This window comes from Vespa crabro, chromosome 5, assembly GCF_910589235.1.
Source record: "Vespa crabro chromosome 5, iyVesCrab1.2, whole genome shotgun sequence".
Lineage (NCBI taxonomy): Eukaryota > Metazoa > Arthropoda > Insecta > Hymenoptera > Vespidae > Vespa > Vespa crabro.
Genome location: NC_060959.1, coordinates 4,340,887 through 4,367,262, shown reverse-complemented (window position 1 = coordinate 4,367,262; position 26,376 = coordinate 4,340,887). Strand labels below are relative to the sequence as shown.

The window sequence follows — 26,376 nt, the reverse complement described above, 5'->3', positions numbered from 1 at the left end:
GAGGAGATTGTTGGACGTTAATGAGAACACAGCAAGGAGGGTGGTGATTCTATGGACAATTAAACTCGTGCTATACATTTAATGCACGCGATCATTTCAACCGGGTCGGCTTTTACTAAACGAGGGAGAGTTTTGCCTTAGAGCGCATCGATCGATTTTGCCTTTCACATAAATGACCACGAGGTGATATAGGGAAACACTTGTGGTTTTAGTTCACCAACCGAATCTTTCTTACCTTTACGCTCGCTATCCTATCGAACATACATTTCTATATAAAAATTACTACAGTTTAATAGGGAATTATTAGAAAAAAAATATATAAGCGTTAAAAGTAAATACTTTTGAGCTTTAAAACGAATAATTTTTTCATTAAAAAAGAAAAAAAAACAAAAGAAATAAAGTATTTAACGTTAAATAAATATATTTATTTTAAATAAGGAAAAAAAAAAGAAAAAATATTACATCGAACAATATTTCATTTATTGTATACCTTAAAACGAATTTTTTATGCATTAAACTACATTAAAATGTACATATTATATATGAATATTTTTATCATAAAATAGATATATTAATGCTTATTCAACTGTACAAATTTAACATGAAAGGAACATTCAAATTTATAAATGCAATCATATATTATTCTAATTTCTAAATAACTCTAAATATTGCTAAAAACTTTTAAAAAATTTTTTATAATATTTTTAAATTTATTGCACTTTTATCTTTTTTTCTAACGCTATAATAATTGTTTTTATAAAATGCTTACAATAAATGAGGAATTTATTTTATGTATTGCTCATTTTAAATTGTCCGATTATTCTAACTTGTCCGATAATTTAACGAAATTTAACCGAATATTCGTTATTTCCTTTATAATTCTTTTCGGACGCAATATATATCAATTATTTTGAAGTATGTTAAGAATAGATCCTGAATGAGATCTCCTCATTTTCACTTCCCTATCGACCTTCGAAAAGGGATAGTATTGATTCCCTAGACTTTCCGATTTCCTATATACATATCCGTCCTGCATACACTATTACCTATCATTCACATTCAGAATTCATTTGAAGTACTTGTTCTGATGAAAAAAATGATGATGATGATATATGTATGTATCTATGAATTGTCAATTCGTCTATGGGCGAATAAAAAAAGGAATAAATAAATAAATAAATAAATAAATAAATAAATAAATAAATAAATAAATAAATAAATATTAATCATAAAATGAATTAATTTCAATTAAAATTAAACCAGAAACAAATACAAAATATATTTAGTGTGTATAAAAGAAATCAAACCAAATAAGAAAGAAAAGAAAAGAAAAAGATCAATTATTGACGCGAGATATCGAAATGATTTCGTGCCTTGATAAGCATTAAAAAAAAAGATATATGAGAGAGAGAGAGAGAGAGAGAGAGAGAGAGAGAGAGAGAGAGAGAGAGAGAGAGAGAGAGAGAGAGAAGAAAAAAGAAGACACGCATAATATTAAGCACTCGATTTATTTATGCAAATAGCTTTGCCAAGTTTGATCGCCCTTTCATCGTGACGATGAATCGTGAAAATAATATAGACATAATCCTCCCACTCATTCCTCGAGACCACCAACAGGTATTTCCGATAGGCCTGCACCTCCTTCGGTGAATAATAAATTACCTGGTCGAACGTAAATCATGTAACGGTCTTAACAGGGCGCTAGTCGAACTGTCGGCCGGCCCGGAAGTAAGCAACGGTACGGCCCCGTTCGCTTCATTACATAATCGATCGGGCAACCGGATCGGGCGAGACCGACACTTTCGATGCTGGCGGTGGCTCTTAAGTTCAATCGCTTTACAAATTGAAACTTTCCTCTCACTGTTAACGATTCGTCTAATCGTTAAATATCTACAAACGCATTCTAAAACGAATAAAGTCGTTCAATTTAAAAGGATTATTTATCTGCTCTTTAGAAATATACTCGAACCAATCGTATAAATCGTTAATAAGAATGGTTCAAATGATTATCGATAAACGATATAATCTTCCATTTCAAATGAATAGGTTTTTATGTTTATGTGTATGTGTATGTGTATATGTATATGTATACGTATACGTATACTTATATATAGAAATTGGATATCAGTAAATCACCCTTTGAGTTCTTGATCTCAACGTGACTTATCAGCACAAGAGAAGAGGGTAAAAGAAATAAAATCTTAAATGATAGATTCCTGAAAGAAGGTAGGTAGATATCTACTCGTGAAATTGGAGCTTGAAAATTACCACCGTTCGATCGACTGTAATTGATTCCACACGTAAGAAGGATCCCGATAACGGACAGCCAATAGCTTCTTTTTATCTTTTTATAACCTTTTTTTAGGCTTTCTATCTTGTGTTCTATATCTCAATCAAACGTAAGGTTTTTCTCATTTCTTTCTTTCTTTTTTTTTGTCTCCCCTTACTTTTTTTCTTTCCTTCTTTTCGAAGAGGTCGATCTTATAATAAGATCGCATTGCTAATAGAACAAGAAATCACACAGTTACAGTGATCTAGCTCGAAGATACGTCCGGCTCCACGAACGCTTACAGTAAGAGCTCGTTCACACGACACCGAATCAATTTTTTTTCTTTTTTCTTAATTGATTATTTTATCGTCTTCTACAATGACGTATATGTTTTATATGTACATGTTCATATGACAGTGTTAATCGTATACAATAAAATCATGGATTGAAAAATTTTTGACATTCGGTTTTGCCAATAGAAACTGCATGCACTTATTCGATAAACAAAAAAAAAAGCGAATTAGTCACGAATGACGCATATATCGTAATGACTGCATTTGAACGGTTTTATTACTCCATCGGTAAATGTAGTATCGATCCGGGCCAGTCGATGTTCAATTTTTCAAGCAAAGATAAAAAAGTTGCGTGAGGCGGAGAGGGTGAGGTGTTCATATGATCAAAAACCGAACAGTGTGAACATTACGATCGGTCGAAGGCGATTCAAATTTAAAAATACGTTCAAAACGTATGTCATATGAACTTACAGTAAAAACTCATCGTCCAAACGACGCCGAATCGATTTTTTTTTCTAATTGGTTATTTTATCGTCTACTACATGCAATGGCGGATATTTTCTATATATATATATATAGATATATATATATATATATCTCCACGAGGTACTGTCAACCGTATATACGATAAAATCGTGTATTTGGCAATTTTTCACATTTGTTTTTGCCAGTAGAAACCGCATGCAATGATTTGATTAAAACAAAAGAATCGGTCACGAATGGTGCATATGTATATCGTAAAAACAGCATTCGAACGATTTGATTGCTTCATCGGTAGATGCAGTATTGATTCGAACCAATCAATGTTCAATTTTTCAAACAAACATAAGCATGTTGTGGAGTAGGAATGGGACGTACGGTCAAAAAACTAAACGTGTGAACATTACAATCGGTTGACACCGATTCGACAAAATTATCGATATCGTCTAAATATGTATCTCGTGAATTTAGAGTTTAAAATTAACCTATTAATAAGGTTCGGTGTCGTGTGAACGAGCATTTACTAGAGTAAAAGTACATAGGACTACCTCGAAAACATCGGGAACGTTCATTAAAGTTTCAACTTGGCATATCGTCTTCTCGTTGAGTTTTAAAATGTATGTATGTATGTATATATGTATATATATGTTCCTATATCATGTGAATAGACGACGAGAAAAGTGAGAAAGAACGGAATACACACACCTGTCGTAAATGCATAGAGTCGATGTAGATAATCGGCAAGTTACTCGGACAAGGTCGCTGGACACTAAAAGACTCGACGACAGAGTATCCGTGCGCGGGCGTAAAATGGGTCGATGAAATTAATAACAGTGCAGTGTACACTGAATACGATCTTGAATCTTAGAATACTCTTAGAATACTCTTAGAATTACTCTAGAATCTTTCTTTTCTTCCACCTTCCCTCTTATTATATTTCTTACATTGTCCTAGTAAACAAAGACGCAACGTACGATTATTAGATATTTATTTTTCTATATTTTATTGTTTATATCTTACTCGTAACAAGTTCTTTTTCTTCTTTTTTTTATTTCTTCATAATTATTAAACAATTATTATTCATTTCCTACGCATCTTGATTCTCTTTTTTTTATTTTGATAACAGAGACGGTCACTTTCCGTATAAATATTTATCTAATACAAATGAATAGATAATTAATATAGTAATAAATTGTAGATAATTTTCGTTACGTTATTTGTAAAAAAGAAAAAATATTAATCCATATATTATTATTGTATATCTCGAAATTATTTGAGTAATATATAATTTTTAATAGCATTATATTAAAGAATAAACTTTAAATCGAATGAATAAAGAAAATTCGATTAAAATCATGTTTAAAATTTCTCTCTCTCTCTCTCTCTTTCTTTCTTTCTTTCTCTGTCTCTCTTTTTTACTAGCTAACCCCTGCCAGTAAACGTGAGTTTGAAGTTCGTACTCGAGACGATCGTACTTCATACTCATATAGACGCGCCGGAGACAACGACGAGGAGAACGACAACAACGACAATCTCAAGAGGGAAACGACTACGCAACGTCGTATATTAGATTTATGTGTGCGTACGATGATATATGATTTCGTTTAACGCTGAAAAATTATCGATTTAATAGACGTGTATCTAACGTCGTCTTTTAACGCACAGCTGTTATTTCATATAGCGAAAAAGAGGGGTGATTTCACAATGTCCCTCCTTTCATGTTGTCTATCCATTTCCCAACTTCATTTCAAGAGTGCGAAACGATTCCCTGTTTAGATAATCTAATATATACGTATACGTATACATATAAAATTTTAAGTGAATTTTCGTCTGCTATATCGTTCAATTTTAAATCTGATTACCTAAGTTATAAAATTATAAGTACTGTTAAGTAATTAGTAAAAATTGAAAAATTAATTGTTTATATTTATAAAGAAAAATATTGCTTAGAACAAAATATACTCAATGATCGGTATGATAATGAACGGGATTGGAAAAAAAAACATGAAAACCAGAATAAAATATAATAAAATAAAATGAAATAAAATAATTGACCTTTTATATTTAGATATGTAATATGTATATAATTATTTTTTATATTTATCTTTAAAATAGAAATATAACTTTTTTTTTTCCAATATAAAAACATATATGTCTATATATCTTTCAAATATAAAAAAATTGAATTAAAAAATTTGAATTTTTTTAATTAAAGAAATCATTATAAGTCATTTATTATAATGCGTTATAATATATAATATAATTTTTATAATAAAGATATATTTTTTATATTTAAGATATAAATGATGTAATAAGACAAAAATAAATAAGATAAAAACGTAAAATAATAAATCATATTTGTAATTAAATTTCTATAAAAACCAAAAGGGAACTTGCAAGGTACCAATTTCTTCGCAATTGATTACGTTGCATAATTTATTACGTATATCGGCCAATAATATTCCACGGAAATAGTACGTTGCATTGTATATTTAACGTGCATACAAATTCAAATGAACTTTCTAAAAGCAAGTTTAGATTTAGTAGGATCATCAAGGAATCGATGCGTTTTATTAGGATTCACTTTGCGCTTGCTAAAGTAGTAACTCGTTACTGCAATAATGCACTTGCGAATAATGTAATTAAGAGAAATCGTGTACGATGTAACGACGCATATACATACATAACATTTTGCAAGAAACGCATATATTTTACCCTCGAGGTTAGAATAAGAAAAGAAAAAAAGAAAAAACCTACATATCGTGCCTTTGTTTGCGATTAGTATGATGTAAAAATAGACACAGAAAAATTATCGACAATGTGAATGTAAAATAATATAAATGCACGTATATTTTACACCTTGAAAAATCGATTCTGATAATATAAGGGAAAAAAAGATGAGAAAAAACAAATAAATAAAAAAGGAAAGAAAAAATCGTTACGTAAAACAACTATTGGATTCTGATTGGGTCTTATCGAAAACATCAACCAATCAAAATTAATTGCAATCAACCTTCTCGCCTTACGTCATAATATTTTTTTTTAATTCAGAATAAATTTTCCACACGCGAGGTACATTTCAATATTTGAATCATTTGGAATGTTTCCGATTAGTCTTCTTAAGAATAAACATCAAGAGGAAATAAAACTCATGATCGGTCCTTCTGAAAAATGAGTACGATTAAACATTTTAATTCTAAACGAGGTTATTTCATAGACCGATATAAAAGAACGAACCACAGTTTCATTTATTTTTTTTTTCAAACATCAAAAAAGAAGATGCAATTCCTTTCCCGCTCGAAGCATTCACAGCCGAGCTCTCTGGGTATACCTTGTATATCTTCGCTATTGTTCCGATAACAAACACAAGAATACCTTTCTTCATACGCGATTTAGAGGAAAAAGAAAAAGGAAAAAAAAAGAAAACAAGAAAAAAAGAAAAAAGAAAAGAAAACAAAATAAACATCTTTTCACATATCAAATAGATACGAAGCGATTGGTGTCGCTGATCGTTTAAGAAAACTACGCGGGAAAATGGAAATATGCTAAATGGACTATACATAACCTAATCTTTTAATAATTCGAAAATAAATCTATAAGAAACGAAATAACTATGTATATATACTTACATCGTACAAGTACATAACGATACAATAATGTTAATCTCTTTCTCTTTTTCAATTTATTTAATCGTATCTCGGGCGTACTCATATGAATCAGCCCGTGATTTCCTCGTTTGGGAAAGCAGCAAATTCACGATCATGTATAAATTGAGACGAGAATACGTTATACTAACGTTCGAGTAACATCAATAGGTTAAAATCTCCGATGTTAAAAGCTATGCTGCAAGAGTTCCACGTGTTCACAAATAAAACACTTGGAATATAACGCGGTACTTGAGTTACACGCCCGTTGCATCTATATATAGATTCGAAATCGATTTTGCTTTTGCTGAAGAAAAAAAATAAACAGATATTGTTAATCAAAAATTTTGTTCTTTCTCGATTCTTTGAATGCCAGTAAAAAAAATTAATTACGTTACTTGCAGTTAAAAAAATATTTTATTTTTGTTTACATAAGGGAGAACAAAAAAAAGAAAAAAGTTTACGAATAAAAAAGTAAAATGAAAAAACACTTGCGCGCGCACAGAGAGAGAGAGAGAGAGAGAGAGAGAGAGAGAGAGAGAGAGAGAGAGAGAGAGAGAGAGAGAGAGAGAGAGAGAGAGAGAGAGAGAGAGAGAGAGAGAGAGAGATGTGTAGCAGAAAATGCGACGCACCGAAATTCTCTGAAGACAAATATTTTCGTCTATTGCATTCTATATACGTAGATGCATATTTCTAGCACAACCAAATTATGAAAAGCTGAAAAAGATGTAACTCTCATAGTTAGGACTTCAGAATTCAAAGAAAACGAAACGCGGGAGTCATAACTAAGACGTGTTCGTGTTTATTCGAGTAAATAAATATAGGATAAAATGAGAAATGTGTAAAAAAATTCACTCTGTAATTCTTCAATATATTCGGAAATAGTGTATATGTGTGTAGTACGGATCCTATCTACTATCTATTTGTGTGTGATGCGCGCGTGTTATGTGTGTATGTATCTCCTTTGAGATAGATCAAAGATCTTTGAAAAGTAAATGAGGCGATTATATGCATGGATATCTAACTAGTCTGCTAAAAAAGAAAGACGAAAAAGAAGAAGAAAAAGAAATAGAAAAAGAAACAAAAGATAAAGAAACTTTGAAGGTGGCTAAAAGACAAAAATCCATTCTAATGTATAAACAATCTTAACGGTCGTCTCTCGTGCAAATCATTCTGCAGGCATTCTGACAGAAAAAGTACTGATCTTTGTGCGATCTTAGAAAAACTTAAATCTCAAAGAAACGTTAAACGATAAAACGATACAATTTTTTGAGAAAAAAATCTCGTATTATCTATCGACGGTCCATCAATCCTTGGAGGGTAAGAAAAGGATGTCTGTCATTCTGGCAGACGACGTGCTGTCCGCGTGCTTTTCCCTTCTTTTGTTCAAAAGAATGTCCAAGGGAGGAAAAAAAACAGAAGACTCGATCGTAAAACTTACCACTTATCAGCTGACCCGTAGCACAACGAAAATGTTCTAATTCCCGAACGGTGGATGCATCCCTTACGAACGTTTCACTTCGGATTATTTCGGAACGAGGTAAAAACTTGGACGAACTACGGCCATACCGTATGGCAGCGCGACGAAGACTGCCTCTGTTAGCTGATTAATGAACTAAAGTGCGCGACGTGACGAAAGGTGGAGCTTGACGTTAAAAAAAGCGCGAATTTTGATTTGCTCTTGTCTAGAGATTGATGTTTTCATATTATCGATTAATGCGTTTTTTTATTTCTTTTTCAGAATTAATTAATAATAATGAATTCAGAAAGATGTTAAACGTTTTATTTAGAAAACAATAATACTTCATTTTTCTTATTGGTATAATTTAATATAATAATAAAATAAATTCGATTTTTTTTTTATATAGATCATCTCATAAATGTTATTTTATTGTTTTTGCATACTTATTTTCTAATTCGTGCAATTTTGAATCGAGTTCCGCCATAGAATATGTCTGCAATTGTATATTATTTATATAAGTTACTTTTATATAAATTATTAAACAAAAGCGTGTACGTGTATGTGAAAAAAATATATACAAAATAAGATTGAGAAATATTTACCCTTTTTCTGACTGGTTTCATATTCTGTGTTAAATTGTCTATATCCTCTGTTACCTATAATCATACAATGAGTATATAATATTTAATCACTACACATAGTTTATTCTACTTACCCAAAAATCTTTATACTCTGGAGATACTCCTTCTAAAAATAATATCCTATTTTCGATATTTTTAAGTCTTTCATAGATATCTCGAGAAACAGGCTTTATTATGCCTAACATTTTTTCAGCAGTAGATATTCGGTCGTCTAATACGGAAGAGTAGTTATTATTGCTCTGGTTTGTCGTATGATTAGTAGCTTTATGTAGACTTGATTGGTCAACCGTTTGAGGTCCCCATGCATTCAATACCCTATGTACTGAAAGCATATATACATGAATTAACAATAGTCGTTCTAGAGACTCCCTTATATATATTAGTATTGTTTCATATTAATATATTCTACCTTTAACATGACTTTTAGAATCTTTTCTTCTAATCAAAATAGCATCCACTCTTGCACAAGAATTTTGTTTTTCATTACACTGCTCTCTGTAATATAAATGAACATTATTAAATTTAAAATGTTCAAAAATACATTGATATTTTAAGAAATTTTAATTAAATATTTTATTATATTCCAACCTGTAACAACAGAATTCTTGTACGTTTACTAAATTCACTTGTTGACGTTTTCTTTGAATGAAAGATTCTATTCTATGTTTAAGTTCATCTGAGCTTGCTCTAATTTGTACAAGGTTTGGATCAAATAAAACAGGCTCTTCTACTGGCATTTCTACATCTTCCAAAGAACCTTTTTCATTTGAACATGAACTTTTAGACGAATCCTTCCATTTTTCTATTGTTTCATTACATACAACAGTATCTGTAGAAAAAAATTATAGCAAACATTAGTAATTCAATTTTTATAATTAATTTATTTTGTCACTATAATTACAAAAAATATACACTAACTTTCTAATAAAATATTTATTAAAAGAGAAACAATAATATTTAACAAAACATTGTAAATATTTATGAAAATTTATACTTTATGCCCCTTAACATTAGCTTATTATGCCAAATATAAAATATGAATATTAGGAAAATTATATTACTATCTATATTCCCATTTCATCATAATAACAAAAAGTTCCCATAAATTGTATTTTGTTGGAAGCATATTTTATAATGAAATATTTTACACATGTTAAAATATATAAAAATTAAATAACATTAAAGAATTATTTACTATTAGACCAGATACATTCTTTATTTTCCTTCCATTTAGGCTCTTCAATATCATATATCTCTTTCTTCCATATAGGAACTGAGGCTTTCAATGTATTAATAGCATATTCTACAGCTCTAAGCGATTCTTGTCTATGAGGAGAAGAAACTGCTATAACCACACTAGCTTCAGTCACTGGTACTTCGCCAAGACGATGATATATAGCGATATGCTCTATATTCCATTGTGAACGTATTTTAGCACATATATTATTCATTTCTTTTAATGCCATAGGTTCATAAGCTTCATACTCTAGTTTTATAACCTAAAACATAAATTGATTACTTAATTTTAATTATAATATATATAATAACCTAAATATTTAAAAGAAATACCTTTTTATTTTCAAAATTATCACGCGTAGTTCCTACGAAAGTAGATATTGCACCACATTTAGGCGAAACTATTAAATTAACTATTTCTCCAACATTTAATACTTTCTGTTCTAACCTGACAAAATCTTTTCCAGTACCCATGTTAACCTAAAAGTAAAACAGAGTTTTTAAATTATATGTTAATAGCATGTTGTAAATAATAAGCAATGAAGAAACCTCCACTAAGTGGTGGAATGACAGCAATTTCGTTTTTCTCTGATAATTCTAAAATAGAATCTTGAGAAACAAATTCCTCGTTCACAGCTAGTATTAGTGTATCACGTATATTTTCAAAATGAAATGATGCTACTATTGTATCCAAAAGTTCTGTGTAAGATAATTTTCTTGGGACAATAATTTTACATTCCTTGAGTCCTGTCAATTCACGTGCTTTCGCGAAAAACAATATTTTTATTTCCACCTGTTCAGGATTTGCGTCCATTATAGTATAAGGCAGTTTCTTACAAACCTACTAGTTGTTTAAATTTTTCATCACATATACATACTCTTTAAATTTATCAACTGACGTTATGTAATTAATGACTCCTCACGTAATCACGTGCCAGTACTTAGAGATTATCCTGCTTTTTTTACAAGCTGTAGAAGTTATGTCAAACTTCTTATTTAACTTTCATTAGTTATCTAATGGGACATTTAAATAAATTATTATAAGATTTTTTGTCTAATGAATTTCACATACACCTGATTTATTCATTATTATTACACTATTATTATATTTCTCATAATATCATTGTAAAGGAAAAGAATACTGTTAATAGAAGAACAATGAAAATGTAAAAAATTCTCGATAATAGTAGACATTTTGAAACGTTGCTTATCATTACGCATGCGCTTAGTAAGACCATTTGTGGCTAAATTCACATCGTTATAAGAAGGGCGCAGAAAAATAGTAAAACAATTTTTGATTTAATAATCACACACAAATATGAATTATGATAGAGAATATATTTTATAAAATATCTTACATATCTTCTTTCGTCTATTACACAATAATAATATGATTACTAATATATATTTAAAGATGTAAATATAATTTCATGAATAAGACTTATTCGAAACGACTACATCATCGCTAAAAAAAAAGTTACGACAATAAGTTACTTTTCATCTTGTTTTATTTTCCTAGTAATAATGTAACATTAAAATCAGTTAATATGTGTATAAATAAATAAATATATATATGTATATATAAATTGAATTTTTTACGGAAGAATAAGTAGAGCAGACTCGAACATAAATAATTATCAAAATCTCGGTAATCGATTAACACGTTATAAAGGTTAACTCTCAAAATAAAGTATAACAGACTATCAGATCTTCAGATCAGTTTATTTAAATAAATAAAGAAAAGAATATTATTCAATATGAATATTATTCAAATATTATAGATACAAAATGTTTTTTTTTATTTTATGATATTGATTCAAATGTGCAGTATTTATTACACTAATAATATGAAATTATCGTATTTTATATATAACAGCTATTTAAGGGTGTGACAGCTTAAGGATTCATTACGTGTAAACGAGTAATATCGGTGTAAGAACGCGAGCATTCTTATACTCTATCTTCAATCTCTCTCTCTCTCTCTCTCTCTCTCTCTCTCTCTCTCACTCTCTCTCTCTCTTCCTCTCTCTTTCTCTCTCTCTCTCTTCCTCTCTCTCTCTCTTTCTCTCTCTCTTTCTTTCTTTCTCTCTTTCTTTCTCTCTCTCTCTCTTTTTCACGATCAACCTTTTTTCCTCATTACATTGCGATATAATTAAAATAAAAAAGACTTATACATATAAAAATAAAAAAATAAAAAGAACACAAAAAATATAGCGCATCGTTGATCTTTAAACACCCTATACTAAATTAAGGTCAGCTGAGAAAAATGAGAACGGTGAGGCAAGGAATCACAGTGTTCTAAATACACACACAAATACACACGTACACTCACACATATGTCCTAACAAAGAAGAAGAAGAAGAATGAGAGAGTGAGAAAATGATATCGACATTCTACGTTAGTACACGTCCATGAAACGATAGGTTCGTTTGTATTGACCAACAATCAAAGCATCAAGGTATAAAATATTTTAAAATCCCCGTTTGTTTACTTATAAAAATTCATTAGAAAAGTGATTTAAAGTCGAGCCAAGCTGTAATCGACAGGCCACACTGCTGCTGCACCGTATATAGGTCAAAATTGATTTGGGTATAACTTCCGCAGGAGCGTATTCAACGATATGTTCTTTTCATAACGTAAGAAGATGGGATACGTACAATACGTTGCAGTGCACCTTCTTAAGATAAAAAATTTAGAGAGACAAATGTAGATATATATATATATATATATATATATATATATATATAATGTATATAAATATACATGTATATATATAATGTATATAAATATACATATATATATATACATGTAGAGAGAGAGAGAAAGAGAGAGAGAGAGAGAGACCAACGCAATAAGAAAATCTCTATGGACGCAATCTCCTTTTGTCAGTACGAGAACGTCGAGATAATTTGTAACGAAGGACACACGGCACCGAGATTTTATGGATACTGCACTAACTCTGCTACAGTATGTCACAGCGTCCAACGGCCTTGGGATATGCATTCGAACATATTCGTCGTGCGTGCAACACAATACACGTGCACGTTCAAAGTTCTACCGCGCGTGTATATATATATATATATATATATATCGCTTTAGTATAAATTTAGTTTAAAAAGGAATACGAACGAGATTCTGAAACCTATGAGAACGATTTTTAATACGCCAAAGATAGTTTAATCACACTTTTACCTTATTGCTAAACGAAAGAATGCATTAAAAGGATGATCAAAATCAGATATTCGTCATATATTAAACCGGTTCGCGGTAGTCACATCTCTCTTATTATACGCGTATATCTAAAGATGTTCGTTCCACGAATACTACTGGAATATGTGACGTAACGGAGGAAAAATTCCAAGATTAATAGCCAAACGTGCACGTGGATTCAAAAGGCCAAAAGATTTTCTTTCGTTCTTTTTTTTTCTTTTTCTTTCTTCCTCCCCTTTCCGTTTATTACTCTATTTCGATATATATATATATATATATATATATATATATATATATATATATATATTACTTTTGAAATGTTAACCCCTTATTTTCTCTGTTCTCAACTTGTGCGTTCATCGTATTACGTAACTTCCGGTGAATAATAGAAAACATTGTTTGTCGATAAAAAGAACGGTCGAAGAAAATCGAACTCTAAGATGCAACTCTCCGACCCGTGAAAATAAAAAACGTACAAATATATAAATAAGTTTGCACTAATTCGAAAAGAGCGAAGCAAAATAATGGTGCGAGTTTTTGGAGGCGAAAGAGCCGAAATATTAGCAGTGAATGCGAAAAAAACTTTGGATGAACGGATTTAATCGCGCAGGTGAAGAGTCGTAGTGTCGGAGTCGGAGTCGGAATTGGAATCAGAGTCGAGGATCATGCGCATGCGCGCTTATGTATGCGCGCTGCGGTAACTTATAGTTGCGCACGTTGCACTTACGGTGCATCCGTACAGTAGGAACAATTTACCCACGATTGGTTCACGTACAAATATAAACATTTTGTCTTTCTTTATTTATCTTTCTTTTTATATTATCTTTCCCTTTTTCTTCTTTTCTTTTTTTAGTTTTTTTCTTTTGTTTTTTTCTTTTCTTTACGATCACACGACACATTCTATATAAAACGTCGTTGAAACGATAAGATATCTTTTTTCTCTTCATTTAAATACAACATAATAATGCACACACGCACACGGTAGATACGTATATGGAATTTTTCTTTTTTCTTTTTATGAGACAAATACAATCGAGAAACGACAAAGAACGAAGTTTACTATTCTACCGCGAAGGATAAAACTATGTATACGAAAAGAATGTTCTCATCAAAATGTTTCTCTCGTATCACCATCGTGGCAACTCGGTCGAGCCGTCAAGATTTGCGACCCGTCGTCGACTCGATGAAGCTCTCTCTGTTGTAGCCGTCGATTCCAAGTCGATTCGTCGCAATCGTGCGCTTGAGACGAGCAACGGCATTGCGACACACACGATTGCGACCCAAAAATATGTATCTATGTAAATACATACGTTGTGTTATTCTTTCTTTCGCTTGGTTTTTCACGAAACTCGCGCTCCCTGGACTTTGTGTGATGTCCAAAGATATATATATATATATATATATATTGTTTTTATAGTTGACAAAGTAATGAAAATCTTTTTTTCTGATAACGAACATGCGTCGTCTTTATTATCGGAATGTATCATGATTAACTTGGGCCTTTCGTTTTTTCGATCCGTATTAAAGCTTTTCGTCTCGTGACATTCGTTAAACTACTAAATGATAGATAAAACTTATAAGACTATAGTAATTTATTATACAATGATTTATATGCTTGGGTTATAAGGCCAACCCTCCGGTTCAACCACGATGGAAAAGGTCCGTTTAGCAGTGACTAAAGTCAATGATGTCCCTTCCCTACGCTAGGATCCCGTCGAATCGGAACGTGCACGTAATCAATGTTAGGAAATGACGCATTAGCCTGCATCGCCTTCCTCCAAGTGGCTAGTTTTCAAATATAAATGTTGTATCTTTTTTTATATATATTTTTTAATATACTAAAGACTAAACAATCATCGAACTCGGAAGATAAAAGAAATTGTTTATTTTATTCAATCAAACGGTTTACATATTTACGTATAATTATTTTAATATAATCTTTTTTCTGTTTAATACAACAACAATCATTCGTTTGTAAAATAACACGATCTTCATAAAGGTTTAAACGATAGAACTATTCCTACATCTGTGTAAACATCTTTTCCAATACAAGTATTTCAAAATTTAGCAATGACGGATATTTGTAATTTCGTATTGAAATTATAAAAAACGTTCTACGAAGATAAATATTCTCGGATAAGTTATAATATATTTTGAACTTATCGTATACTACGTTGTATACAATATTTCTAATAGCACTAAAAGAGAGATAACCAAAGTATAGTCTATAGTAATTTCCCGTTAATCGGTATTTACTAAAACATCGATAATAGTCATGACGTACTTTCCCACATACAACGGAACTTCGGCACGATGTTTCAAGAACGGTCGTTGCATGATTCGAAGGCGAACTTGTAGACGTGTTAATAAGTGTTGCAGCGTTAAAAAACTATCGTGCCATAATCTCGCAAGATATCAACGAATGTCAGTGGCAATAAAAAGATACGTAGTTTAACGATTGCGTCTTAACAATGTCCGATATAAAGTCAATCGTGTCTATTTGTTTATCTATAAACGCATGCGATCGTCGATATAGGAAGCTATTTGATGTCGTTAAAACGACACTAATGACCTTGTAAGGCCAAAGCTATCGGAAATGCAAATGCAGATGCAGATACAGTCTTTTCCTCTTTTCCTCTCTCTCTCTTTCTCTCTCTCTCTCTCCCTCTTTTTTTCTTCCTTTCTCTATCCTTTATTTACGCATAGTATATATATGTTTAATATTTATCACGAGCCATTGTGCAATCAATTGAAACATCGACCACGATAGACAATACATACATTCCGAAATGTTTTTTAAAACATAAGCGATTTTGTTTTTTCTTTACTTTAATCGTTTGCATTTAAACCATTGCCACGTAACGCATCATTAACTTACATGACTGCTCGTCCGAATTGATCCGCCGGAAGAACATTTATGCAACTATAGTTAACACATGAACATTTGTTTAATATACAATATAGATAATTGCATGCAACCAACACCATTACTGTTTAATTTAAAATATAAATGCACATTTTTTTGTATAACTAAGCTCTGCCTATATTTATTAGGTTAATTATTACTTAACTGTTCTTTCCCTTCTTTACTTATTTATTTATTTATACACTTTTACGAACGATATTAGTACTCGAGAATAATGATTTTAAAATTGTTCCATCGAATAAAAATATATAAACATATATCGTTCTCGTTTTATATCGAATATTTTTTCCATTGTAATACGTGGCTCTAATCTTACGAGATCGAAAAAGTAGAGCAAAAATTAAAACACAATAGTGACTCACGTTGTTCCACCTTAGACGCAACGCGACCGAAATTCGTTTCGTTCGAATAAATACAAATTTCCCGCTAGCACGTATTTAAACTCAAGTAATTAAATGAGAAGGGAACGGTGATGTCGAAAGAGAAGGGAAATTATCGCCTTCGAGATCGGTCAATTCGATCTAACTATTGCTCATGACATTCGATTATTCTAAATTTTATTAGGTCATCATTCGATGTTTCGTTCCTAAATCGACGACCTACTTTTAAGTTCTTACCAGTTATCTTATGTTTATCGTGTCTTCGATGTGCTTAACCCATTTGTAATGTATGCGAGATATCGTCTAACGATATTTTATCGTCGATTTGGCGCGACCTTTGCTTCGGGAAATCGAAAAAATATAGACGTTCAATGTACAAGAAGGATACGATACTGTCCGGAAACAGAGCGTCGTACAGGTTAGGGTACCAAAGTAGGATATTACGGCCCTACACGAAGAAAGCCCGCGAGGTCTGCACGGTGGGAAAGAGAGAGGCGCCTCTGGTGCTTGGGTCGTACCGAATGGCGTGCGAGAGAAAGAAAGAGAGAGACAGAGATGCAGACTAGAGAGTAGAGGGGAATAGAAAGAGAAAGAGAGAGAGAGAGAGAGAAAGATGGTGCGCGCGCTTGAGAGAGGAACGCGAGAGCCGAAGCACGCACCATCGGATATCAAACCAGCTGGTTGGCAAGGGAGCCGCGCGCGAGCAGTTGCCAGTGAGACGCGGCAGCCCGCGAGCGTGTGTCATTTGTTCGTTCGTTCGTACGGTGCGTGCGTACGTCCGCGGTACGTCTCCCATCCGTCACCTTAAAAATCCATCAGTAAGCTCGTGCTCGTGCGTACATTCGTCCGTTCGTATATTCGTTCGTCCGATTCGATTCATTAGAAAAAATCGTGAGTGGTGGTAGCTCCTCTGGCTGACCGCTCGTCGCTCAACCCACGACACCTGGCCCCCCTCGTCGATAGACGTCTCTCTTTCTCTCTCTATCTCTCGTACATATATCTGTATTTCTTTCTTTCTCTCTCTCTCTCTTTCCTTTCTACTACTCTTCGCGATTGGAAGAGTGCACCGTTCCCGTCGCTCTATCGCTCTTGCTTCTCTCTCTCTCCCTCTCTCTCTCTTTCTCTCTCTCTCTCTCTCTCTGTCTTTCTCCTTCCCTCCATCTTTTCCTATTTGCTGTGCGTGTGTGTGTGTCTAGTGTAGTAACCTGGTGTGTGCGCTGCGCTGAACGACCGAACCAAGATGGCCGCCGATTCAGGAATGGAGACGTGTCCCTCCCCAGAGATCGCAGACTCCAGAAAGCGACCGCTCGACTGCGACGCGGAGGATGGCGCGACGAAAAGGTCCCACTATGGATCAGGTAATCTCATAGAACGTCCTCTGCGACGATTCTTTCATACGAAGACTTTTTCTCATGCGCATTGTAACTCGGTGGTCGCACGCACGATTCTTTTTCTCCTCCCCCACTCCTCCCTCTTTCTATTCGTTCGACCGTCCGTCCATCCACCCACCCACCCACCCATCCATCCATCCATCCATCCATCCATCCATCCATCCATCCATCCATCCATCCATCCATCTTTCCATCCATCCATTTATTTAAACATCAATGCATTTCCTTCTTCCTTGTCGATTAATTCGTCACATTCGTCTTTTTCGCTTTATTTCTTGTTTTCACGCGCGTCTTTGACAATCTCGTTGGTGATTACTGCTGTTGACACAGCGATCGCTTCGCGCGCTCGTTCTCTCTCTTTCTCTCTCTCTCTCTCTCTCTCTCTCTCTCTCTCTTTTCTTGTTCGCTCTTTAGTGCGCTCGACCGACGGTCGCAAAAGTCTCGATGTCCATCATGCCTCTCAACGACCGATCGACCATTCCCTTTCGTTTTTCACTTTAAACGATTGGCGAATGTCTCCATAGATCGAGGCGAGAACGCGGTACGTCGCACAGCGATTTGCGCATCCTTTCATGCCACGTCTCCTTCTCGTCCTCTTCATTCTCTCCTTCTCTCTCTCTCTCTCTCTCTCTCTCTCGCGCGCGCATTTTATCTATCCGGTTTGTTTCGTTGTGGAGTCGCGCTGCGTCGAACGAACGGCAACCGACGACGACGAGGTCGACGTCGACACCAAGCAACGTCAACGTCAACGTCGTGCGCCGCGCGACGACGCGTCGCGTGTGTTTTCGAGTTTTCTCTCTCTCTCTTTTTTTTTCTCGTTCGCGTGAGAATAAGAAAAGAGAAGGAGAGTAGCATTTTTCGTCAGCGCGAGCGGATGGCCGAGCTGCGATCGCGATACGCTCGTCGTTGACTTTAATGGAGGATCGTGACAAGACGGTCGACAGTTTCGTGACTCTGCAACTTCGTCATCAATCTCGCGGTAGTTAGTACCTTTGCTCGCGCTAGAGTCGCCGTTGATTCCTCATTCTTTTTATTTATTACCTTTTCCTCGTCTTTTCTTTCTTATTTCTTTCACATCGGTGTACAACAAGGACGACAACAAGGACGACGAAGACTACGATACCGTCGGCAGACGCGAGTCGCGTATCATATTTTATGTCATCCATCACGTATACATCGTGTCATCTTTTCGTCTATTTCTCTCGTTCATTACCTTTGCCATCGGATTCCCATAATACAGTAACGTTCTTCTCGCAAAAGCTCGTTCTTCCAAGGAACCCAATATCGTGTCTACCTCTATTATTTCTTCTTCTTCTTTTCCTGCTCTTTTACTTTACTCTCGCTTCTGGCATCGTGTCTGCCATCGCCTCTCCGCCTACGTCGTCGTTGCTGCCTGCTACCGCTGCCGCCGTCGTCGCCGCCACCTCCACACCGTCGTCATCGTCGCCACCACCGCCATTACCACTACCACCACAGACACGGCCACCACTGCCGTGTTAGACGCAAAGTGGCAGAGTTACTAGGATGTGGCGTATCGGTGAGTTGTCAGGTACCACGCACCGTTTCGCCGCCGAGGTTGCGGGTCAAGGTCGATGCGAGGCGAGCGAACGAGCGAGCGCACGGGGCTTCCATCTGTCAAACAGCTGTTTGCCTTCAGCGCATCAAAACTTCGTGCCAATCCCACTGTGTTTCCGAATCACGTCTCTCCTTTGAACCTTCGCTTCCTTCTTTTCACCTTTATGTCGTTCCGTGCATATTTTCGTCTTTCTTATCAACGCCATCCCTTTCGTCTCTCGATCGCGATAAGTACGGTACGTTTGCGACTTCGTATCGAGTTTGTGATTCTCCTACGTTGTATTATCTTTACGTCGAGATTATTCGCGCCAATTATCTCTCGTATTTCACAGCTATGTCTTTTTTTTTCTTCGGGTTTTATTAAGCGATTTAAAAATTTTATCCAAAATTACCATCTATTATAATATGCTTTATTCTATGTATATTATTCGGAGATCTTTGAAAATAGAACATTGGAATATAGTTTTATATTAAAGATCGCTGATCAATCTAACCTAAGCACTGCTTTTATAAAATTTTGTTTTATTAGCTTTCATAATATTTTGATTGTAATACATGTATTAATAAATAGGCCTTATATAGGTTTTTAATTAAATACATTGACGCATTGTTGTGCAGAAGTTGTTATGGAATATTTGTAGGAGGAGATGGAACGTATCATCTCAAAGTATTGGTCCCTGGTGTGGCCGCTGGTGCAATCATTGGGAAAGGTGGAGAAACTATTGCACAACTCCAAAAAGATACAGGAGCAAGAGTCAAAATGTCTAAATCGCATGATTTTTATCCAGGTACTTGATCTATGTTTGTCTTTGTAATGATATATACTATTAATATTATAAGTTTCTATTTTGTTTATAACTTATGATTTAATTATTCTATTATAGGCACTACAGAGAGAGTATGTTTAATAACTGGTAGTATCGAAGCTATAATGTCTGTTATGGATTTCATTATGGAAAAAATTCGAGAGAAGCCAGATCTTACGTCAAAAACAACAGTGGATTTTGAATCTGGTAAAGCAATGGCAGAAAGAGATAAACAGGTATGATATTATAATGATACTTAATCCTGTTAAATGTAATGATTTTATATGATATAAAAAGTTGTTAAATGATTAATAATATTTTAGGTAAAAATCTTAGTGCCTAACAGCACTGCGGGTATGATTATAGGAAAAGGTGGAAATTATATTAAACAAATTAAAGAAGAATCTGGCTCTTATGTTCAAATTAGTCAAAAAGCTAAAGATTTATCTCTTCAAGAACGATGTATCACAGTAATAGGTGAAAAGGAAAATAATCGAAATGCATTATTGATGATCCTAGCAAAGGTAGCAGATGATCCACAAAGTGGAACATGTTTAAACGTTAGTTATGCTGATGTAAGTGGCCCTGTTGCCAATTACAATCCTACAGGCAGTCCTTATGCTCAAGCTCCAACAAGTACACCTACATATACTTCTACGGCTGGTCTTAATACAGGTAAAATATAATTTGATTATAAGTATATTTTTTTCATTTTTATGTTCATTTCATCATATTTACAATTCAAATTTTGTAAATTTGATATTTAAGGAAAATTTATATTAAACTTTAATGTATAGTTGTTAAGTCAGTAATACAAACACATTGTGTATTCTGTGATTTGGTTTTTTACAGTAAGTCTCTTGAATGGCGCTGGACTGAGCCTTAACTTGAATTTAGGTGCTGCTATCACTGCTGGTACAGCTCCAGTAACAACACAACTTTTAGAACATATAAAGCTGAACTTACGTACAACAGGTTTCTCAGAACCTGCTGCTACCGAAATTTTAACCGCCATTGCTACTCTCGCAAAATACAATATCCTTGGGATGGGTATTGGGATGCCATCAAGTATGAGTTATTTGGGAAATCCAATGGATAGCACCACAACAGCCAATGGTTCTAATAATAATGGTGGAGTCTTCGGGCCAATTGGAACAGTTCCTGCGCTGGGATCTACTTCACCTACTCCACGCAATACACTCGATAGATACGAGCCTTTCGATCCATTTAGACAGAACAACACTGCTGCCAGTGCTATTCATCTGAACAACAATTCATTTGGTCTGGGCACTAACCAGTTATCACTTGTAAGTAAGAGTCCTACACAGGTAGACGCCAACAACAAGGAGACCAAGAAAGTAGACATAGAAATTGCAGAGGTTATAGTGGGAGCTATTCTGGGACCCGGTGGTCGTGCCCTCATTGAGATTCAGCACCTAAGTGGCGCCAACATACAAATCTCTAAGAAAGGCATGTTTGCCCCTGGTACCAGGAACCGCATAGTGACTATCACGGGTTATCCCAATGCGATCGGCACTGCTCAATACTTGATCGAGCAGAGGATTAGTGAAGAGGAAGCAAAACGAGCACGTCAAAATGCCATCGCCAGTATGATTCACTGATTTCAAGTACAGCATTCTTGATCATCTCCATTATCGGGCTCCGTTGTTCGCCTCTTCACACTTTGAGATGCTACGGCAGCTCCTTTCTCCTTTCTTTAACACTTGTCCACTACCACCACCTACCACCCGTTGTCATCTATCGCTGCATCACTATAGCGCTTGCATTCTCTCATCACTGTTCATGCATCCATCATGGCTCGTCAACATTGATCTATCTTTTAAGGTTATTATGATATAAATATTATATGTTATATGATAACTACTACAATTGTTCTGTGATACACCACATTACGGGGCTTTATCACATATAATACACACGTACTACATCAGAGTCACATAATATATCTAGTTATACGATATAATATATTGACAGGTGATCCGACAAAACTGCTATGAACTAGATGTGGTATGCTTGGCCACAAACCTTTAAGATATGTGGCTAGATGCTACGGAGAATCATCTTTCTTCTTTCTGTTTTTAATAATATATTGACTGAATATTACTTGAAATTTATGTCATACAGAACTCATTTGAAAGTCTTTAAATGAGACGTGAGTATTTCACTCAGTTTCATAAAAAAAATTCATTTTTGTTTTATCATATCTAAATTATTATGTTAAATTGTTCCTTAAATAGCAAATGTCTAGGCTAAACAAGATCTTACTCACTTAACATGTTACTTAAAGAAGCATGTTAAGTATAGAGTAATACCTTGCCAAAACCAAAGATTTTCCATATACAAGTTAAAGATGACTTGGCTTGAAGTTGAATATGCATACAGAATAAGAGCTATTCTAAATATGAACATATATTTATATATCAAAGCTGGCTGGACCAGTTAAGTACATAAAGAATAATCATTCACCATTGCCAAGTATCATTTTTAACTCTAAATCGTTGGATCCATGCATTAATAGAATTTTATCTATTTTGTGTAATATTTAGATAAGTATACTCAAAAGTAGCATAATTTTTGACTTTATTCTTCATCATATACTCACTTAACGGTAAAAGCCTATATGTCATATCCATTAAAATGATTACTTTTCTTATAATAATAACAAATATTTCCATAGCTTAACTGCACAGAGTTGGTTCCTTGGTTTTTAGAAATATAATTAATATATTAAACAATCGTCTAATTATTTTTAATTTTGAGATATATTAATTAAATGGAAATAAATTTAATATATTGCTAGAAAATTTTCATGTTATTTCACAATGTAGTAATAAATAGAACTAACATGATAATACATAAACATACGTACATACATATATACATACATACATATATACATATATACATACATACATACATACATACATACATACATACATACATACATACATACATACATACATTATAGCACTTTGTACATTGTCTACATTGTAAAAATAATTTTTATGCATATTTGTGTGCAAGTTACTGTTATTGCTGAACACTGCTTTCATCCACTATACAATTTTTTATATAAAACATTTGCTATTTGATTGGAATTATGTCATATACTTCACAATTCATTATATTACAAAAAATTATATGTTTCTTACATATGAGAGTGAAATATCATCACGTCATACATTCCTGAGATTTGTATGACAGTTTATGTAGAATCTTGTCAAGTTTATTCATATTAATCTGAGCAAAACTCAAAGCAGACCCATATAATTACTGTTTTTAAACAGAGTGGGGTCACTGTGTAATGTAAAACTATTTGGAACTCTTGTTTCAATATGATGGTGTTCGATCGAATGCAGTCTGTGTTTACTCTTTTATAAAAGAGGGCTAATACTGACGTTTCAAATCACTTTATCTTTGCGGGTAGGTAATAGGATGGGGTGATATAAGATAGGTGGTAATTAATAATGGGTATAGCAAAACTAGTAACTAAAATTATTAGCTGTAGCGTCTAATGAAATGTATAAGTGTACATGAGTACAATTCATAGCTGGAGGCGCTGGCTCACCGCTCTTAAAAATAATGACTTGTACATTTATAAATATCGCATAACATGAGTAATAACAGTAAAAATGATAAAATAATAATATATTACAGAGAGAGAGAAATATATCTATATATAAATATATATATATATATATATATATAAAGATGCGTATATATATACACGAAGAGATTGACATAGACTTACAAAAAGAGAATTCATATTATTTGAGATATAAATGAGACGCGTATTCACGCATATTACGCATACACAACACGATAAACACGTACACATACACATTATAGGTAGTGGAATGATATTATAATATTGTTGATAAAATATTTGCGTCCGCAAATGAAAGAACAGGTTTATGTTTAACCATAAATTCTATGTGTCGATTAACATTACTGTGTTGTCCAAACGCATTGAAGTCACACAGGCACCATAAAATGCAAAAAATATTAGTTTGCTGTAGATAGAATTGTTATAAAATTCTAATAGAATACATAAATGTAATTTATAGCATTAATTTAATTTGTGAATTAGTCTATTTTAATAGCTCTGATGCTATTTATATTATTGGCAGCATAATATTTCTCTATATTAATTATATCATAGTAATGTTTTACTAATTATCATCACGTCATTATATTATATCTATCATTGATTATTGTTAATCTTATATTACTATTCTTCCTTTCGCGTTTTCAAAATCTTTATGCAAACTTTCTTTCTTTTGACTGCCGGTATTTACATATATTATAGAACTTATAAAAAAAAAATATCAATAATCACAAAAAATAAATATCATTTCCTAATAGTTAATCATTTTATCACTTAAAAAAATATTTTATTGGACACAAAAAGTTTACAAATCATTTCAACTTTTTTCTACTCGTTATATTCCAAATCATAATTGTCATAATCACATTACAAACATAAGTAGTGAAACAAACATATTTTTATGTATTAGCTTTTCAGAAAGTTTAAATTACTCATTAAAACAATATATCTCTCTATGTAAAACAACTTGTGGGTAGCATAAATTATGTGTTGTAGATTTTTTCAAGTTAACACATTCCTTAGTAGGACAGAATATGTTTAAGACTAGCTGTGATGGAGTTGATAAAGGGATATTTTTACCAGCAGCCAGTACATGAAAAATGCCACAATATATTAAGCGTTTTAAAACTGTAGAATTTATTTGCGCAGGAAAAATAACTTGGATTACAAAAGTTCACCGGCAAGGAGAAGTCAAGAATGGAGCTTCTTTCTACATATGTGACAATATTTGCATGTGTACGTAAATCAAATGAATGTATAGTAAGTACTCCTTTAATGCTACATTTATTAAGGTGTGCGTGTTATATAATGCCGAAGTGTAAAATTCTGTACAGAAATCAGAGTTGCATATAGTGAAGAATTGTCCAATTGCATAGAAAAGTGGATATGACTAGAGTCTTTTCTAAGTACCTCAATTTGTGCCACTGGCATATAGTACAAGTAACTGCTTTCTATTATCGGTATATATTTTGTTAAATTATTCTGATAATACTAACATTTAGATGTTAGTTATGTTTAGATAACACTTATAAAGGTACCATTAGATACTATCTAATTGGCTCTACATTGTACAGTTATTTTTTGAAATAAAGGCAATAACAATGTACATGAAGTGGCAAAACAGTATTGGTTCGCCAACCAGTTACCTACGAGTTGTTTAAAGGAGAATTCAGTGTTGTATCCACGAGCCGGCAGTCATTGTTGATCTTAGATGAGTCTTACTTCATGTAACACTTTGTTTTTGTACAGTTTGAGATATTTCATCCACTAACTCAATAAGTAACTATGCGACATGATCTCTGTGTGTGTCGTAATATTTAGTTATACAGAATTATTAGATATAGGTGTGTAGGTAGTCTCTTAAATCTCTTATGAAATTATCGTTACAGTTTCAACATTTTAATTAATAAGGATGAAATATTTGAAGTATCTACCGAGTGAGTAAATAATTATGCTCTCGCACGTGGAGATGTAGTGTAGTAATCAGGGAACTGTAGGAATTGCATTGACTCGCCTCAATTCTAATATGACTATTGTTACAGTAACTATAATTGAATTTGACACATGTTATCACAAGAGATGACATGCGTGTCACATTACTTGGCTGTGTGTGCTAGGCTACATCCTGAATCATGCTCCATCATCCATCACTCCACTCTCGCATAGATTACATTAATCTTTATAAGAAAAAAAATAACAATATCTTATTGTTACATAGTAAGTATCTGAAAAATCAACAAATATTTGATACCAGGAAAATTTCTACATTACATTTGTGTTCCATCCAATCACTTTAGTGCCATATTGATACCACCATCAGCCACACTTGTTGACACTTTGACAGTAGAACGTGTTGTTAAAGATGTGTATATTCTGCAAAGTGCAGATTGTTTTGAATAAAGTCGGACTATACTTATTTCTCATTATATATAAAA

General features: G+C 33.3%; 3 protein-coding genes across 10 annotated transcripts in view; 1 reads left to right on the top strand and 2 right to left on the bottom strand.

Moving 5' to 3' along the window:
* Positions 1 to 8,355, bottom strand: part of LOC124424407 (tubulin polyglutamylase TTLL5) — a 40,865-nt gene extending 32,510 nt beyond the window's left edge. Inside the window, exon 1 of the mRNA XM_046963408.1 lies at positions 8,128 to 8,355. The gene's annotated coding sequence lies outside the window, so the exon portion shown is untranslated. The remainder of the gene's footprint in view (positions 1 to 8,127) is intronic.
* Positions 8,356 to 8,447: 92 nt separating this feature from the next.
* LOC124424410 (molybdopterin synthase catalytic subunit) lies at positions 8,448 to 11,239 on the bottom strand. 4 transcript variants are annotated; one of them, XM_046963422.1, is made up of 9 exons: positions 10,904 to 11,237; positions 10,575 to 10,818; positions 10,359 to 10,505; positions 10,000 to 10,288; positions 9,378 to 9,618; positions 9,199 to 9,284; positions 8,864 to 9,111; positions 8,751 to 8,804; positions 8,448 to 8,641 (listed from the first exon to the last, which is right to left on the bottom strand). In XM_046963422.1, the coding sequence occupies exons 3-9, from the start codon at positions 10,497 to 10,499 to the stop codon at positions 8,570 to 8,572; spliced, it is 1,131 nt and encodes a 376-aa protein (XP_046819378.1). In that variant the 5' UTR covers positions 10,500 to 10,505; positions 10,575 to 10,818; positions 10,904 to 11,237; the 3' UTR covers positions 8,448 to 8,569. The 4 variants fall into 4 exon arrangements, with proteins under 4 accessions (XP_046819378.1, XP_046819375.1, XP_046819376.1 ...); XM_046963419.1 differs by having other exon boundaries at positions 9,985 to 10,288; positions 10,904 to 11,236; XM_046963420.1 differs by lacking the exon at positions 10,575 to 10,818 and having other exon boundaries at positions 9,985 to 10,288; positions 10,904 to 11,239.
* Positions 11,240 to 15,150: 3,911 nt separating this feature from the next.
* Positions 15,151 to 26,376, top strand: LOC124424409 (RNA-binding protein Pasilla). Of its 5 annotated transcripts, none has more exons than XM_046963418.1 (6): positions 15,151 to 17,899; positions 20,149 to 20,295; positions 20,392 to 20,549; positions 20,637 to 20,988; positions 21,166 to 21,620; positions 25,091 to 26,376. In XM_046963418.1, the coding sequence occupies exons 1-6, from the start codon at positions 17,782 to 17,784 to the stop codon at positions 25,097 to 25,099; spliced, it is 1,239 nt and encodes a 412-aa protein (XP_046819374.1). In that variant the 5' UTR covers positions 15,151 to 17,781; the 3' UTR covers positions 25,100 to 26,376. The 5 variants fall into 5 exon arrangements, with proteins under 5 accessions (XP_046819374.1, XP_046819373.1, XP_046819370.1 ...); XM_046963417.1 differs by lacking the exon at positions 25,091 to 26,376 and adding an exon at positions 21,691 to 21,922; XM_046963415.1 differs by adding an exon at positions 19,409 to 19,469 and having other exon boundaries at positions 17,762 to 17,899; positions 21,166 to 26,376.